We start from the raw sequence: 18,519 nt of genomic DNA, 5'->3' as shown, positions 1-18,519 counted from the left end.
CTGGAGACATGTACAAAAAGCAATTGTTTTTAGAACAGTGGGGTAAAAGCTGTTATCTGAAAAGGCAAGCCGATATAGCAGCCCCCAGTAGTTCCCCTCTTTTGGAAGACAGTGTTATATATGCATACAGGCTGTCCTGGGCTGCTTAAATTAGCCAGCTACCAAAGGTGTGCCCCTTAAATAGAATCCATACTTTCTACAAGTAAGTAACAGAGGAGAAGAAAATCCATTTTCCACTTCTAAATTTTGATCATCTTGGGTTTTATCCTAGCTGAGCAGAAGTCTAGTACAAATTATATTTGAATATATAAAAGTTTTGAACTGCTTTCCTTCAGTATAAACTTTCTTCCTTTTGGTCAAGTGCACATTTTACTTCATTTCAGAAGTTTTTAACCCACACGATCCATATAGGCAATCACTAGTAGTGGTAAAGTATTTCTGTTCCTTTTCACTTCCATAAGCTTATTTTATCCATTCTCTATAGTACTGCATTTGGAGGACAGTGGTAGGCCAGTTTATATCACTGTTCTGTGACATACAACTTAACTGTACAAATAATTCCCATCAATCTGTAGACTGAACTCAGTGGAAGGTCTTATAAGATGCATAAGAATGGTGTGTCAAGTTTTTTTGGAACAAACCGGCATCACACTTTTATGAAATCTCTATAACCAGCTTTAGGATAGATGTTACAAATGTTATCCTGTCTTCCTCTGTGTACTTAGTTTTGGCTGCAGGCCTTAGTTTCCATAATAAGTTTGATGGTTGCAGGGGGTTTGGCTATTAATACAAAAGGTTCTGAACTACTAGTGATAACTGCAGAGCTTGTGAACTCCTAACCAATGGAGATTAATGTAGTCCTGCAATAACTGTCCATGCTTTTAATAACTGAACCCCCACTCCTATCTCCAGTAGTTCAGAGGCTCTTACTGTTTTCCCCCAAGTTACTGTGGGATATAAAATAAACGCCTATTAAAAAAAAGTCTGAGGCGAGTTCCTATAGGAACTGTCTAGAAGAAAATGAGAAGCTGAATTCTAGTAAATGCAAGCAACTTTAATACAAGATATTATTCCATAAGTGTTCATTACATCACACTGATGTAATCAGCAAAGGCCTGAGATGAGTCCCATGTGTCACTGACTACATTGCACATAGCTTTTAGCCGTAAGAGAGCCTCTTGAGCAGTTACAGCATCTTGGTCTAGCCAGTTTTGATAGAGGCAGAGTTTGGTAAACTTGATGTGTTCTCCGCGTTGGCTTACATAGCTCTCCAGCTTCTTGGCAAACTCTAGGAGACCATCGGGTTTGATACAGTTGGAGCTGTGGGAGAATAGGATAAGACTAGTCCACTTCTGCTGCTTATCAGTGAACGTGTACATAAGGTGATACTTTCATATCATAGCAACTTTATCTAGAAAAAACTTCATTTACATGGAGCTTTTATGAAATGATTTTGTTTCAACTAAACAATTGAGTCTTCAGTATTTTACAATGGAAAACAAAAGTAGCAACTGGAGGAAAGATAATTTCAAGGCACACATCTTTGTTGCTCTGAACACATCCTGCCAAATGACTCAGAACTAAACCTGACAGTGATCAAGCAGAAATAACATGGAAAGCAATCTTGATCCTGTGCAGTCTCAATTTTTACAGCTATACTGATGCTTATGAGACTCATCAATATAATTCTGGACTGATCATGGAAATTATTTCCTTGTTTGTTGAATCCGACAGCAGAAGACCCCAAACCGACTCTAAAACAGTCTCAATGTTGATTAACAATCATTTGGATTATTGGGGTATTTCAGTATAAATAGTTCATAGACTCAAATTTGGCATGCCTCAGAAATGTACACTGGAAAGGATTGTTTTGCCTCTGTTAAAAGAAGTTGCTGAATGCATGATGACTATGCATCACTTCTAGTAAGCTACTTTATTGCCATTTAGTTTCCAATGGGACTGACTGAGGAGGGTTCTACGTAACGTACCTTACATCCAGGAAACAGATGGAAGAGGATGAATCTTCAGAAAAAATGTCAGCCAGTGCGACCAGCCTGTGATTTCCTAATGATGGGTGGAATACAATTTAAATGCCTATTATAAACAGAATGAGTACAGATGAAAGCAGCAATGGAACAAAGTATAAGCTGAGACAAAATCAGTGCTGTCAAATTCGGCAGAGAACAGCACATGAGGAAACAATCAGTGTGAATCACCTACTCTCTACTCATCTGCTCCTTATCCTGCCACATTGTTCTTTCTTTGGATCTGAGTAAATTGCAGATAAGGAGAACATGTCCTCAACCAGCAGAAATTCACTGAAAATACATTAATTTGCTTACTGGTTCTGATTCTAGAGCACCAGGACTCCTGATACAGTAGGAAAAAGACCTGTTTTGAAGTGATGTACTGAAAGAACCGTAGGCCTAACTTTTCTTGCCACTGTAGCACTAATCAGATTTGTAAGGATGATGTAGCTTGATCAGAAATTAGGCCCTGCCTCATTTCCACATGACTGTGAGGTAGAAAAGAGCCCTCCATTGGCTCAGTTGGAAGCAACTACTATTTTGTTCTTGCCAGCCCAGAACTGTATCATCCCTCATCCACTTAGCCATTCTATATCAATTGGTACCAAAACTCTGTGCCGTCTTTCCTTGTGTGTCATAGATTATGAACTATTATGGAAGGAAACGATCATACTCTGGATAATGCTTAGATATATTTTATAATTAAGGACTTAATATCCAGCAGTCTCACCATCATTTCATCTATTTTTAAATCAGCCCTTAAAGGGGGAAAGCCGAGCCTACTTCATTTCCCTCTTATTAAGTAACTTTCAGAAACAGATACTTTATTCCATCTTAAATAGAACTATTCCAGCTCATAATCACAGCAACCTTTAATTGAAGCTTGGTCCGCATTAGAAGAACAGGAGCTGCATGCAGGCACATAAGCAGCCTGGTGAAAGAGGGATAATGTGTTTTATTTCTTTGCATCCAGCAGAGAAGCTAAGCAGAAACTCTGCAGGAAAAGAAACCATTTCATCACCCTACTGACTAGAATTTGTTTGGAAAACTAGTAAATTTTGTGGGTTTCTTTAGCAAGCTGTATTACTGTCAAAAGTTTAATTCATAATAAAGTAGCAGCACTCAGGCATTGTCTAATAAAGCATGGACTGTATTTCACTTTAAGCTTCAGCAAGTAATGACACCTCTGAATGTTCCCACTAGGGGAAAAAAACCTTGCTGCAAATAAAAACTCAGCAAATCATGGTTCAATGGTCCTAGTTTTTCTTACTGATTGTGCTGAAACTGTAAAGGTGAGAAGATAGAAAGGGTGCAGAGTTGGAAACCCACAAATTGCACGATGAACAGTATTTACTGATGAATTTTGGTAGAAAAAAAGCTTAGTCAAAAGCTCAAAAATAGCTATTTGAATTCCTGACTTTGCTGACTGAGCTTGAAAGACAGCAGACAAGGCAGGCAAAATGTGCTAGTGTTAATAACATGCAGACCTTTTCACCAAGGAAAAGAGAGTATTACAGAATAGTTGTTCTATTTGCCTTACATACCCAGCCTATTTCCAGGGAGTCTAAGGCTCTTCAGTGATGAATTGTTCTTCACAACATTGATGATTTCAGACAGAAGCTCAGCAGTGCAGTTTTCAAACAGCCGACAAAAGGAAAATGTAATTTCTATTGCAAGATAAAGGAGGCCAATAACTGAAAAATATGTTCCTTGTTTTTATGGTTTGCTATGTAAAATTAATTTCACAGAAAAGCAGAATACAGTCAGCCACTATGGTAACATAAACTGACTTTAAAAATAAAATTATAATACATAGTGGAGAGAAGCACCCCTTCTCCTTTCTCATATTCTAAGCTTTGTGTCCCTTTTTAATACTCCTTGAATAGAGTGCAGCATTTTGCTTTAAAGGCAGTAGGACTCTTTTCTGGCCCAACATCCACCTCTGCACAAGAAGAACCTTAGCACTAAATGGAGGTCAAAGCAAATCAGCTCCCCATGTTGCAAGTGAATGATTGAAATGGAACATCTGTCTCTGAAATACAATACTGACAATCCTAAGCAGAAATATGCTTCCTGACTGCATGCAAGAGCAGTTGCTGATAAAATAGTACTCATATTGGATACAAGCAGACAAATGAACTTAATATACCTTGAAGGATATGGTCCTGCAGCAGAAAGAGGACTTCTTTTGAATGGCTGGAAAGGTTGATGTCATGAAAGCTTAGCTTCCTGAGACTTGGGCTATATTCTAAAAGGATAGAAACAGACCAAGTCAGAAGGGGTCTCCCGGGCCATCTAGTCTGACCCCCGGCTCCGCTCACGACATGCCCACCATGTGTATGTCTAGCCTATTCTTGAACACCCTCACTGATGGGGCCTCAACCACTTCCCATGGAAGCCCATTCCACACCCTCGGGGTCCTAACTATCAGGAAGTACTTCCTGGCATCAAAATTGAACCTTGGTTCCCTGAGCTTTGCTCCATTGGCGAGCATCCTGCCCTCCTCTGCAGGGGATAAAGTGTTTGGAGCTGCCTGCTGATTCAAGTTTTCCCATTCAGTATTATTTCAACATGTATTATTGTTGAAATAATGTATTATTTGTATTATTTCAACATGTTGATAAGAGTCTTTTACAGTTCTGCCTGCAGTACATACAGGTCTCACACCTGGCTGGCCAGATGGTAAAGATTTTAGTACAAGAATCACTGATTAGGTGTACTGCAGGAAAATCGCTTCCATCATACCTCTGAGCGCATGAAGGAGAAACCCAACCTCCTCGGGACAGGAAATTGCAACACTGTCTAGAGACAGACTCTGGAGAGACCTTGAAGCTTTTAGCACAGGCAACAAGAGACTTGTTTGAAGAGGTTCCCGGGGAAATCTGATGTCAAGATGTTCCAGATGGCTCTCTAGGTGGTGGACAGAAGAGGAGAAAAACCTCTTCACAACTGGAAACTTTAAAACCCATCGTTTGAACCAGGATTAAACAAGGGTTTGTGATATCAGTTTGAAGAGCTTGCTCAAATCATCATTGGCTAATTTAAATATTATTTTTATTTCTATATTTCCAAATAGCTGAAATACTCTGGGCAGTGAACAATAGTTAATAAAATAAAATAATATAAAATATAAGTAATTTTTAATCACAAAATTACATTACAAATTTAATACCAAACTTCATCAAGGAATAAAGACCAGTTCATATTGCTGGGCCTCCTAAAACAACTGACAATGCCTCCTGCTTCCACCTGCTTTTTGGAGTTGGTCAATGCCTTGGCAAAGAGGACAGCCATAAGCTGGCACTGAGAAGATAGTAACATGGGTGCCAGCTGAGCATTATGGGGAGGACATCCCATAGTTTGCGGGCTACCAAAGAGAAGGCCTTTCTGTATGCAAAACTCTCCACTATGGGGCGTCACACCATCTGCTTTTTCAAGGTGAAAAGCCAGAATTGGAGAATGCCTTGGTTTTTCTATATCAAAAGGGACAAGAACTAGCTGTTTAAAGGGAATGCCTATTTGTTTGTTTTATTGACAAGCCCAGTTCTAATCCAACTCATGTATGGTGTTACTTCTAGGATAAGTAATGGCATGCACAGAAAAGAAATAATTTGGACTATGAAATCACCAGGTACATGAAAGCAATCACATGGGTATGGTTTATATGGGAACTCCTCCACAAGATTAACACAATTACCTCACCCTTACAAGAAGGGATATTCACATTATAATGTTAGGTTGGAAACAAAATATTTTACCTGGAATTTCTTCCTGCAATGATGGTAACCCCGAGCTTTCTTCAGGCTTGCTTGATTCTGTTGTGGATCTGAGATCAAAGCTGACCAAAAGCGTCTGAAGCAATGGAACAGCACTCAAAAAAGAATGGACAAGATTCATGCAGGGAACATGTGAAAACATGTCACTGATATGCACCACACGGAGGCAGTAATTGCTGTGTCGGGACAGGGCTCGGAGCCCAGAGAGGATATTTAAGATGCCGGGGCCTAAACCTGGAACCAGATTTGTTAAAGGAAGAAATATACGTTGAAAGTGCGCGCACACAAGAACAAATATTAATACTTCACTTGAAACAGATGTAGACCTCTATCTTGCATGCATTTCCAAGAAAGATGGTGACACTTGAGAACTACTAGACACTATCAAAGATTTACCAGATCCTGTTTTAATTTTCCCGGGTCAAAAAATGAGAGCTGTAGTGACCAAGAGCAGTGCTGAGCAGACTACTGGGCAAGCAATCTGTAGTATCTAACCTGCTGCCTTGATACCTGTTCCAAGCACCCGATGCTCCTCATGGCTGCAAGTCCTCCCACCGCAGCATCCACAGTTAAGGCGCAGTCCTATCTATTGCAACCCTGATGCTCACAAGCCTCTGAACTTGAAAGCTCTTAAGCAGAGTTTGGCTGTGAAGCCGTAACTGTTCAGAGAAGGATGGACGGACGCTCGAGTACCATCAGAATGTCCTTTATACCACAATTAAGTCCAAGCACACTGTCCTCAAAAAGCAATTCTTCATAAAAGAGAACTCCAAATAGTGTTTTGTTTTGTAACCTGCTAAGGGGCCAACAGAACCTCCAGAGCACAAGAGAAGGAGCTCAGGAAATCCAAACAAACACACACTGCTGCTGGTGCCACCATCTTCCCTCTGTTCCTACATACTCTCCTGATATCTTGTATCCTGGTGACCTCAGTCTTCTCTACTTTCCCCTCTTAACCCTTTTCTCTGAGCCTGATTTTCTGACCTCAGTGAAGCAGCTAGTGCATTTCTTTCCACATTGATGGGTGGTAACATGGGGATCACAGCATGGATTCCTAAGTCCTGTTTGCAACCTCAGCTCTGGAAATCCAAACTATTTTATTTTATTTTATTTTATTTTATTTTAATTGCTTGCTTGCTTGCTTGCTTGCTTTATATCCTGCCTTTTTCCTACAAAGGGTTGAAGGCAGCTTACATCTCCTCCTCCTCCATCTTATCCCCACAACAACAGCCCTGTGAGGTAGGTTGGGCTGAGAGTCTGTGACTGGCCCAAAGTCACCCTGTTGGCTCCATGGCCGAGCGGGGACTAGAACCCAAATCGTCTGAGTCCCAGTCCCATGCTCTTAACCACTGCACCACACTGGCTCTGCCACTCAGTACTATCCGAGGTATTCCTGGATACTAAAGGCAGAATTAATTGCCTATATGTGATGGCTGTATTTCACATGTGCAGCAAGGTGATAGCTTGGGCTGTAAGAAAAGTAGCCACTGCCTGCAACAAAGAGAGGCTCGGATACAGTGGAACTGGAAAGAGGAGAGGCCTGAAAAGGCAGGCTGGTTCTGATAATTTGGAATTGAGTTTAATGAACATTAAAAATGAGTTAGCTTGCATTCAGTGACCTTGTAAATGCTACTGCTAGAAGTGCAAAACTACCTCCAAGGTGTTTTCTTCTGCACCAGATTATTTACTGCTTGGCTGACCATTTATGGAAAAAAGGCAAGAATAGGTCCCCAACAAAAACTCCGGTACAGCTCTCTGATTAGAGAGGGTCAATGGATCTTATATAATCACTACCTGATCAACTTAGGGTACAACCCCATGGAGGCTTAGACCAAAAAAACAAAAGCAACAAAATTCTACAACTGTCTGGCTGAAGAAAGCTGGGAGTTGTTGAATCTTTTTTTCTTGTCTAATCCTGGAAAGGACTGTGTGCTCAGTGATAACTTTGATTTACAACTCTAGGAGGAAATCTGCAGCCCTCCAATTATTATTGAACTTCAACCCAAACCAGCCTCAGCCATCATGGGCCAATGACCACCAATTACGGAAGCTGCATCCCAATTTTGGAGGAGAACAGGTTCCCTACTCCTGTTCTACAGTCTGGCAGTGGCTTATATCCTATATATTGCCACCCAAGCCATGTATACAGACTCTTAAACAGAATGAGACATCCTGAGTATTTACCTCTAATAGACAGTCGAGGTAAATGAATGTGTCTTAGCCTGTACTTTATATGCATTATCCTTGACTTCTTATTATCAGGGTGAATAAATCATGGACTTCTCCCATCTTCTAAAGCAGTCTTCCCCATCCTAGTGCTATTCAGATGTTTGGGTTAGAACTCCCACCACTCTTAATGGCCTGAGGTGATGTCCTCCAAAATTCCTGGAGGACTTCAGGCTGGCTGTTCTCAAGAGAAGGACAGTAGTGATAGCAGTCATAACTGTGAGGCTTGACTTCTCCTGTGGCCACTAAAGTATCTTTTATGAGTACATCTGTAGCCACTGCTAAATAAGCCACTACTTATTTGAGAAACACTGCTCCAAAATGATCAGAAACTCAGATATGGATTAATAAATGATGCTTGCACACATGTATGCTAAAAAATATGCTACCTTTCTTTTAAAAGTGTATCTGTTGCATGTATTTTAGAACTGCTTTCTGAACCTTGGAAAGACAGATGTTAAATGAGGTTAAGGACACCTAGAACAAACTAGGATTTAATCTTTGCATGAAAAGGAAAAAAACACTATTTCGTTTTGCTTTCTCTCCAAGGATTTTTGTAAACCTCCCTAAATCCAACATGTTCTGTTGGCAGATGCAAGCTACCCAAGTCTGTATTACTGGCTGGGGCTAATGGGAGTTGGCATCCAACAAGTTCCCATCCCTGCATTAGAAGACTAAATCAAATTGCTATAAACTCCTGAATTCAGATATTTGCATTATCACTCACCGTTCAAAGTCAGGACAAGTTTTTCCAAAGACACCCAAGAACTCAACAAGTTACCAAGCATCTGACACATATTCCTGGTCAGAGGGATGGAGAATACTTCCAGCATGGATACACTTCGAAAAGAGGCAGCCATTTTCAAAGGTGTGATTCCTATTGGTTGGGCTCCCTCAGGACAAATCACACCAGTACCATCAGCAGCCTCTGCTTGGAAGCAATTTGCAAGCCTGTTCCCCTCCTCAGCATGCCTTCTTTTGCTCTCCCCCTCCTCTTCCCTTGCAACTGCAAAGACAAAGTCATAGAGGTCATCCAACTCTGTAGCAGCTTGGGTGGCCCTCCTAGAGCAGCTGTGCTTTTTTGTTGCTACAACCTTACGCCTCTTTTGAGATCTTCCTAAAGCAGGTGCATCTTGACTTGACTTTGTTGCAGTGGAACTAACAGATCCCTCATCAGCACTGTCTCTTTCTGAACCAGCACAGTACTGCATTCTGTTTTGGTAAGAATTGCAACCCAATTCATGGCCTCCTGGGTCTTGTAGAATCTTGTTATTGGTTCTAGCCAGTTCTATGGCATTTTTGAAGCCTGGAACAAATTCTTGAGACAACCTGGGCAACACTTTCTCATTTCTCAGCTCCTTATCACTGGATCGGCTAGCTGCTGATTTATGGAACTGCTGCCTTGAATCAAAAAGCTTCTTAGACTCTTGATCGAGCTTTTGTTTCTGGTCAACAGATTTTTCTTGACACAGATGACAAAGTTTGCCTGGGTTCATCACTGCTTTTCCTGGGTGCCAACCCCCCGCACTCATTTTTAGAATGAGGGCTAACACTACTGGGTCAGGATCAGGCCAAGAGTACATAGACAGCTGGTCCACAGCACCATGATGAATGAGGCGATGAAGAAACAAACTCAACTGTTGCCTGGCAGAGAGACTTAAGGAGAGGAGGTGACGGAATGTCAAACTTTTGAGTGAGACAGCCAGGTTTTCTAGAACACTCTGATTGTGTTCAGCCATGAGCTCTGATATGCCTTCAAGCATGTTATAGATGGTGAGCTGGGTAACATGTCGTGAAGTGTATAGCAAGGGCAGAAAGCAAGGATCACTCAGCTGTTGGTATGAAGATACATCCAAAATCCCACGCAGCACATTTGAGAAGAAGGTTTCAAGGAATTTCTTCCTCCAACACTTGACACTCTGCAATCAAATTGAACCATAGTAATGTAAACGCCTTGTGCAGTCTCATCCGTGTGTTCTCTGGTGAAAGTCCAACTAATTTCAGTAAGACTTACTCCCAGGTGTGTGTGCATAAGAATGCAAACCCTTCTAAACAAAGATGGAAAGTAAGACAGCAATGTTTGTCCAGCTCAGGAGTGAAAAATTATTGGGTTCTAGCCAACTTCCAATGGAATAGATACCAATGGTGGGATGTATTCCACTGCTCCACTACAGGCCTCCATGCACTTTCAAATTTTGCTCCTGGAGGATCCTGTAGAGAAGATCTGGGTATGGAGGGCAGAGTAAGGAGGAGGGAAGGGCAAAGTCCTGTTGTGCAAACAGAAGCTACTCAAAGCATTTAAATAATGCTGCTTTTGTGCAGCTTTTAATCCATATAATGGCTGTTTCCATGAAACTTGAGAATAAAGGCAGAGCAACAGGATACAATCTCTGCAATACAAGTCTATTTGGAATTCAGTCCCATTGTTTTCATTGGGTCTTCCTGCCAGAGAAGTGTGTACAGCAGCTTTCCTCACCTGATGCTGTCCAGATGCTCTCAACTTCAACCCCCGTCCACCTCAGCTGCATAGCCAGTGACTAGAAATCCCGAGTATTGTATTCTAAATAATCTGGAGGGCACCAGGTTGGAGAAGACTGGTACACAGGAAATCTGGTCTTCACAGGTGTGACATCTTTATAGTTTGCATCCTAAACTCACCTCTAATCTGGAAGGTCTTGTTTTGATGATGTCAAACCAGAGCTTGCACCATATAGGTTGTGTTGAGAGCCCTAGGTGAATATAAAATACACTTTTTAAAAATTACAATTAAAATTAATCTGGACAGTTAGTTTTACATAAATACACAGTTATGTATAGCATGATATATGGGAAACTGTGGTTCTATACACACTTAATTGGAAATAAGTTCCAATGAACTCAAGGGGGCTTACTTTGGAGTAGCCATGCATAGGATTATGCTCTAAGTACATAATTAATATATTTAAAGCAAGCATTCCATTTCTGATGAGAAGACTTACCTCATGAATAGTAAATGTAATATTTACTATGAAAATTCTGCCTCAAATTTAAACTGAACACCTACATTGAAAATTATCTGCATATGTAATGAAGGGCTGAAGCTTATGCTTGAGAAATTGTGAGTCTGAGCTTGAGCTCTTGTGTGCAACTAAATTCAGTTAAGTCCAGTAATAACCTATGTACATTTACTTGGAAATAAGCCACACTGAAATCAGTTGGGCAAATTTCCAGGTAGACTTGGAAACTGCAAGTATGGCAAGCAGGGATTAGTCTTTATCATAAAAACAATCTTGCATGCTATGGTTACCATGTAGTAACAGAATATTTAAAATTCACAAGAGACCACTATTATTAAAAACTTTCTATCATTCTTTCCCCTCCCACAAAGTTACTGACCTTTTTTCACAGCAGTCTCTTCAATTCGCTCCAGGTAGTATATGTTAAGTAGAGGCAGGATACCCTGAAGGACTGGACCTGGAAGTGCTTTTGTGGGGAGAAAGCAATACAAAGTTGTGTTTTAGTTACAGCGAAAGAACAAACTGAGGTGAATTGGTTGCAGGCCTGTTCAGTCAATGTTTCATGCCCAGAACTGAACCTCTGCAAAAACTGCTAGTCCTAGAGGCAACCATTAGAAAATAAAACCATGGAAACTGATTCCGTTTAAAAGCTGTTTTGAGAATGTTCCTCCTGCCATCACAGTTGAATAGGATATTTATATCATATTTGTAAGTAATGATTTCCTCCACCTTTTTTATATTTAGACTGTTTGCAAAGCCAATCTAGCACTTTAAGTTTATAGTTACATTGTGACATTCACTCTGAGATTGAGACCAACACAAAGCATTTTTAAACTTACCAAGTCCCACCAAATTCAATGGGACCTGCTGCCACACTAACAAATATACAGTTGAAAAAGAGCAATCCCGCAGGATCAAACCATCATTCTGTCTGGAAACAGTCATCCAGCTGTCACACAGGGGAAGCCCACAAGCAAGACATAAGCACAGTAGTTTCTCCCCCACTCATGTTTCTCAGCAATTGGCATACAGAGGCACACTGCTTCTCATATTGGAGGTAATATGCAATCATCATGCCTGGTAGCCTTCGATAGCCTTCTCCTCCATGAATCTATTTGATCCCCTTTGAAGGACATCCAAATTTGTGGCCATCACTCTATCTTGTACCTGTGACCGTCAGTTTTGCAATACATATTGTAAAAAAGGTAGTGGGAAGCAAGAACAGTCCTATGCATGGATATGCAGAAAGGTAAAATAGCTGAATCCACAGTTACACCAGGATATCCAGCAGCAAAAGTATCCTCTGCATGTTTACTCGGTTGTCAGTCCAACTGTGCCCGATAGGTTTATTTCCTATTTGTATGGTAAGGCGTGTAGCCTGCTTCCTAGAGCATGTCTTTCTGTTTTTCAGTCCCGCTTCCCTGGTTGCATATTGGACACTCACGTATGCTGAATGTTTAATTACGCGGTACCAGAAAGCCCTCACTCAGATGCCAGAAGCAGAGTCTCGCATTCCGTGCCACGGAAGACCCGTGCGTCCTAATGTCAGGAAGGACTGGGGATGCTCCCAGTTTGATCCCCTTCCCCTTCTTACCCCAAACCTCTTTCTCCACGTGTCTCATGATGGAGCTGACTACCGCGCCACTTAAGTCAAACAGGCTGAGAGGATTCCGGTCAGCGATCTCCCCTCCGGACTTGGGCTCCATATTGTTCAGGCCACAGGTCTACTCTAAAGACCCTAGGCTGAGTTACGCCATCTTGGGAGGGTCAAGCATTGTTATGTAGACGTATGATGTTGCCATACTGGGCAGGTCGAGCGTCCTCCACCCTAGCGCCATTTTAGCGGAACTGGCGGCCATAGTAGTGGAGGCAAAAACACTGTACGTGCCGCAAACAGAGGCGCCATGTTGGGTGTAATAAAATGGAGCCATCTTAAGAAGGTCGGTTGGAACGAGGGTGATGAAAGGGCGGGACTTCCGTCGAGCGTGCGGGTGACCCTTGCGCGTCCTTCTGAGGCAGTGGAACGAAGCCTGAGCAAGGTCTGCAGCGATGGGGTGGCAGGACGAGAAGGCGTTGGAAGGCCGCAGTGGCGACCCAAAGGTGAGCTCTTCCCTTCATTACGATGCGTAAACGAAAGGTGTTTTGTTTTCGAATCTGAGGAGTTCCCTTCGGCTTCCTTCGAGTTTCCCACCTGCTTTGCTCCCAGTCGCGTTCCCACGCTGGGTCTTGGTCTACTCCCGGCTCGTCCTCCTGCCGAAGTCTCGTTTAATAGGACTGCAGTAGATCTGTGGATAGCTCAGCCAGAATAGCTGCGGCTGCAATCCTGTGCCCATTGTTTTCAGAGTCAGCCCCACTGGATGTAATGAGGAAGCCCATATCAGCACGAGAAGATACACACGGGAAGGGGAAAGGAAGGGGAGGCAGCCTTTCAAGACCAGAATATGGTGATGAGTTATAAGGGCCTTCTGGATGCACTTCAGGGCAGATTATTTTCATTGGCAACTTGTTCAATTGGCAAGATGGCGCCAGGATATTTTTTTCTTGGCTTCTTTCATTCAGAGGCAAGTATTCTTCCGGGGAGGAAGGGAGGGAGAAGCAAGAATTTTATAGTTGCTTCTTCTGTAGCCAGTGAATAGACCTGGTTCGTATCCGCCTTGGCTTGGTGTCATTATAGGGAATCTGGGGGTTCAACTTGCCAGTGGTCCTTGGACCTCTGGCTAATGGTGGGTGCTGGGAGATGCTTCCCTCTAGCTTACTATTTCCAGGGCAATATAGTTGTGCAGTTAATGAGCACTTTAAATTAAAATATTTGAAGCTTGCCTTTCAGGGCACACTTCTCATGGTATTAAGAAAAGCATTAACATACAGTGCTTTATCGTAATCTGTCCAGTGAGCACTAATTATTGGACAGCTTTAAAATATTATAAAATAAATCCTCTGCCTGTTGCTTTTATTTTCTGTTGCTTTTTATTGTAAGTTTTTGCTCTGTGCCTGCTATTTCACTTCTATCAAAGCTTTGCCATCTTTGTGATGCTCTGGTTAAACCCTCTTTAGTTTCACAATCCATGTATTTATACTTAACTCCCTTCTGAAAGAAACTCAGAACAGGTTACATGGACTCATCCCAGCCTTCCTAAATTCATTTTTCCATTGTCCTTATTTTTCACAGAGGTATCAACTTATGAGTACATGTGCAGATGCATGTTCTAGTTTCCAGACAAGATATTCCCCTCTCTTCTTTTTAGCTTTTACTGTCTGTGATCCCTGCTACTGTAGTTACAACCTAATTTATTTATTCTGTACAGTGCCTGGTATACAATTCCTGCTGAAAAAGTTATGTACAACTTAACAAAGCTGGTTTTTCTAGTGTTGTTTCAGTTTCTTTTCTCCTTCTTCTTGAATACTTTGGCCCATCTCATTTTGAACTGCACTGTAAGATGCCCATATTATATATTTGCTGTGGGGTTATCTTTCATTTATCCTGTTCAACATTATGTTGTTTCGCAGTGCCTTCCATATAATGTTCCCTGAGTCTCTGCTGTATTTGCTTAAATAATAACTTGCACACTTAATTCCATGTGCTTCTACCATTCAGATAGATAAACAGATGTGGTCTTCCAGATATTGTTGGACTCGCATCAACCCAAATGGGCTAGGTCCAAGATGATGTAGTTCTAATACCTGGAGGGCCACATATTTTTCTCTTGTGCTTTGCCACATCCGTTCCTCATTTCTCTTACACAAAATTCAGCTACACTTCCAGGTGAGACTTATTTTTGTGCCATTGCTCTGTCTTTTTTCTTTTCTTTTTCTTTTTGCAGAATTCTTGTTTGTATGTGGTAGTGGTGGTAGGATTTCTTACCACAGGAGATCCATTGAGGAAGAAAAGATGGAGTTAGTTATACAATGTCTTCTGCTTGTTAGCACTAGAAGCCTCTGGAAGCTCCCTAAGAAATTTCCCCATTTAGACTCCTATTGTTTAATTTATTTTAACAATACCCATCTCTATCACAAATTATCTCTGTTGCTTAAAGTGCAGTAGATTTTCCCTGATAATTTTGGTTCTGGTTCTAGTTTAATCATAACTGTTCTCCAGGAGTGAAGGCTTCATTGCACAATTATTCTGTGTCCCAATATATTTCTTGATACCAAGTTCAACTGGACTAAATACTGTTGAATAGATATTTAGGAACAAATAGTGCATTGGTGTACTAAGCATATTCAAAATAACTTATGACAGGGAGAAGCTGTCTTGCATAGAAAAATGTAAATAATTGGAATTGTTCCTGGTTTTGCTATGGTGGTCTGCAAATTTTAAGACTCATGAATTTCTTTTGATTTTCTTGTTTCTCTGTTCAGGAGGAAGAGGAGGAGGAGGAAGAACTTGTGGTATGTAACTTTATAATGATGATGAAGTAAGAAAAGTCATTCATAGGGTTTCCTACTCAACAAACTTACATTAATTCTTGCTTCACAAAATTTCCCACCTAGAATTGGAAAGCTGTCAAATGGTACAAAGATGTGGGGAGGATGTCTGTTTGGATTCAGAGCTGAAAGTTGGTTAGTAAAGTATTAATACATGGCTTTCTCTGCATGGCAAACTGAGATGCAGTATTCATATTTCTAGGATCACATTGTAATGTTTTTTGAATATCTGTAAACATCCTACAGCAACTTCTGCACATAGTGCCCCTGACTTAACTGCACTGTGAAGCCTGAAATGTTATTTTACATGCACATGTATCCTTTTCCCAGTCCAGAGCAGTGACAGACATCACTTGGGTTGTACGGATTAAGAAAGTTTTTCATGGCTCAAAGGCTCATGTTTATAATTCTGAGGCCCTTGGCTTTCATTTTTACAAGTGCTTCTCAGTCATCTTGGCTGCCACAGTTTGGTTGGTGATGACCTACAATTTAGAGCCCACAATTTCAAAGCTGCTTGTACCTTTCCCTTATTTGGAATTAGAGAGAGCAAGATCTTGTGTTTTCTAGGGCAAGGGTGAGCTTCAATTAGTAATGAGGCATCTATGTTAATTATTCCTACTTTTATGTTGCTTTTCCTCCAGGATCCCTTAACTACTCTCAGGGAACAATGTGAAAAATCAGAAAAATGTTTGAAAGTCCGGGAACGTTTAGAACAGTGTGATGCTCGAGTGACCTCAAGGTCCCATACAGAAGAGACCTGTACAGAGGAGCTTTTTGACTTCTTACATGCGAGAGACCATTGTGTAAGTTGCTACAGAATGACGTCTCAGTCTGAGCATTGGCATATGGCTCTGAAAATGAGCTATTTCTCCGAAGCTGAGTCATAAAATTTTTATTCCGTTCATGTTGACATCAAACAAGAAACTACATTTGAATGTAGGTATTTATTAATAACAAATAATTCAAATGCAATCTTACTATGTACCTTATAGTTTTGAAAGAACTGTCAGCTTCATAAGAGAAATTACACAGTTCTCATTTTTCATTCTTTATTAGTTGTTTAGAAATTCTGTGCAGCATCCAAATATTTTGTAAAGGACATCCTATAGAATTCCCTGCTGCTGCCAAACTATAGCTCTCTGGAAGAGCTATCTTGTCTGCTAGAATGTAGTTCGCTCCCAAAGAGAGTGCAACAGTAACTAATGTGTCTTAATTTTTATTAAATGTGTTCTATCTTTTGATTTTCAGGTGGCTCATAAACTCTTCTCCAAATTAAAATAGATGTTCATGCAAGCCAATCCTCTCCTCTTCTACACCTGATGCAAATCTGAACTTGTTCTGTTCAAGTAGATGTGTTGCTATGCATTTGTGGCTTGAGAAGAAGGAACTAGCTATCTAGGAATTCTTAAGCATTAGAGGTTGCCATCAAAATACTTCTATGTTGTTTGGAAGATTTGCAACACTTTACAATGTTTCTGTATCTTCCCATATTAAACAAAGTTCCTGTGAAATGCTAAATGTTTGTTAATTCAGATGCATTCTTGAGTGCCATTTTCCATGATAGAAATTCCACAGTAACATGGTACCATTCCAATAAATATTCTAGCATGCTCTAAATGAAATGCACACCAAGTTCAGAAAGAGTTTTTTCTCATGGCATTGAAAATAAATTGCATACAGATCATAATTCATAGAATTGAAAAAGTTGGTTAAAAATATTTGAAGTCAAAATGAGCACATAGCACTCAGCAGAAAACCACCTAATGACCACAGGTCAAATGGGAAATGGGAGAACTCTTCTAGGTGAAGAATGGGTTTTAAGTCTAGTCTTGTTACTATACCTCCCCAAGCTCAGAGGCTTACAGTCATTCTATAAAGAGCAGGAGGAGCAGTTGAGATCTCTGCGTTCCCAGCCTGCTTTTCTGGTAGAAGGGCTTTTTCACTTATCTAGTTAGAACGCCTCAGAGGGGTGAGGGAAAGAAGCAGGAGTGGCTGCTGGATAAATCCTTTCCTGACTTCTCCAGTCTCCTCCCCTCCCTGTCCACTGAAATGCCCCTTTTTGCTGCTCTGTGAGGTCCCTTTCCCTGACTTCTAAGAGCAGCAGTTGCAAAGGACTATGGAAAATTGCTTGTAACTCTGATTCTTAGCTCCAGTGTCAAGGGACTGTCCCTAACTTTGGATCTGGAAATCCAGGCTACATACAAGTCAGACATAGAAGTATTGGTTCATTTTGCCATGATTCTTCCTGTGCTGCTGTCATTGGATTATCATGCCCACCTTGTTATTGCATTGGTCAAGCTGCAATTTTTGCAACAGCTTTGTAAAACCTGTAAGTGCTTAGGCAGCCATGCAGGTTTTTGTGTCCTGAACAATTCTTGGCGCTTCTTGCTAGCATTGTATGCTGCTTTTTCCATACTAAAATTTCATTTTTATCTCTGCGCTGTGCACATCTACACATTTTAGGAAATTTCATTTGCCAGGCTTCACCCATACCTGAAAAAGCAGTGCCGATTTAAGTGGTGGTTCACGCCGGAGCGCACTAGACTGCTGGGGGGAGCTGTGGTTGAGAAATGGTGAAGATGCAGGTGTGCAGTGAACAAAGGAGGAACTGAAATAATGTGCAACTCTAGATCAAAATAAATGAATTGTAATTTTCTTGAAATCAACATGATTTACCCAGTAATTGTGCAGTGGTCTGCAACCTATATTCTGCTGCTGTGGGGAAGCATTCCATTTGTTTCTAAATGGTTAGCAGGTGCAAGCTAAGGGTGTGTTTTGATTTTAGTAAAGACAACAGTTGTCAAGAATTTGCAATTTGGAAGAAAAAAAAGGGACTAGCTTTGCTTTCACGGAATCGAGGGCAGACACCGAACTATGTACACTGGCATAATAATGAACCTGCCTCGTCCAAGGCCAAGGATTTTCTTTTCTAGCCGAAATGAATCAGGCATGTCCGTTTCCAGCGTTCCTTCAGCTCCTGCATTAGGTGCCTGGCGCGAAGAGGGCGCACTTGATAGGAAATCTCCGCCTTAAACTGTCTGATTTGCCTAATATGCATATTAGGTTACG

General features: G+C 41.1%; 2 protein-coding genes across 2 annotated transcripts; one reads left to right on the top strand and one right to left on the bottom strand.

Annotated features, from left to right (window-relative positions):
- Nucleotides 1-1,033: 1,033 nt before the first annotated feature.
- Nucleotides 1,034-12,894, bottom strand: LRRC41 (leucine rich repeat containing 41). The gene is made up of 10 exons (XM_044441456.1): nt 12,620-12,894; nt 11,405-11,491; nt 10,688-10,758; nt 8,757-9,948; nt 5,786-6,037; nt 4,773-4,937; nt 4,177-4,275; nt 3,572-3,694; nt 1,989-2,064; nt 1,034-1,320 (listed from the first exon to the last, which is right to left on the bottom strand). The coding sequence occupies exons 1-10, from the start codon at nt 12,729-12,731 to the stop codon at nt 1,086-1,088; spliced, it is 2,412 nt and encodes an 803-aa protein (XP_044297391.1). The 5' UTR covers nt 12,732-12,894; the 3' UTR covers nt 1,034-1,085.
- A 70-nt stretch (nt 12,895-12,964) lies between these two features.
- LOC123029025 (cytochrome b-c1 complex subunit 6, mitochondrial) lies at nt 12,965-16,968 on the top strand. The gene is made up of 4 exons (XM_044441483.1): nt 12,965-13,125; nt 15,385-15,414; nt 16,092-16,253; nt 16,699-16,968. Exons 1-4 carry the CDS (start codon nt 13,075-13,077, stop codon nt 16,729-16,731), a joined length of 276 nt encoding a protein of 91 aa, XP_044297418.1. The 5' UTR covers nt 12,965-13,074; the 3' UTR covers nt 16,732-16,968.
- The last annotated feature ends 1,551 nt before the right edge of the window (nt 16,969-18,519 follow it).

Source organism: Varanus komodoensis, unplaced genomic scaffold, assembly GCF_004798865.1.
Source record: "Varanus komodoensis strain SLA01 unplaced genomic scaffold, ASM479886v1 scaffold1, whole genome shotgun sequence".
Taxonomy (NCBI): domain Eukaryota; kingdom Metazoa; phylum Chordata; class Lepidosauria; order Squamata; family Varanidae; genus Varanus; species Varanus komodoensis.
The sequence above is the reverse complement of the archived record's forward strand: the minus strand, read 5'-3'. Positions and strand labels throughout refer to the sequence as shown.

Bases quoted from the DNA above. Each gene is read 5' to 3' on its own strand.
- LOC123029025 (XM_044441483.1), top strand. From the start codon at position 13,075: ATGGGGTGGCAGGACGAGAAGGCGTTGGAAGGCCGCAGTGGCGACCCA. The intron at 13,126-15,384 runs GTGAGCTCTTCC...TTCTCTGTTCAG, and splicing joins GCCGCAGTGGCGACCCAAAG to GAGGAAGAGGAGGAGGAGGA. The intron at 15,415-16,091 runs GTATGTAACTTT...CTTTTCCTCCAG, and splicing joins AGGAGGAGGAAGAACTTGTG to GATCCCTTAACTACTCTCAG.
- LRRC41 (XM_044441456.1), bottom strand. From the start codon at position 12,731: ATGGAGCCCAAGTCCGGAGGGGAGATCGCTGACCGGAATCCTCTCAGC. The intron at 11,492-12,619 runs GTAAGAAGGGGA...TCCCCACAAAAG, and splicing joins CGTGGAGAAAGAGGTTTGGG to CACTTCCAGGTCCAGTCCTT. The intron at 1,321-1,988 runs GTACGTTACGTA...ATTCTCCCACAG, and splicing joins ATCTGTTTCCTGGATGTAAG to CTCCAACTGTATCAAACCCG.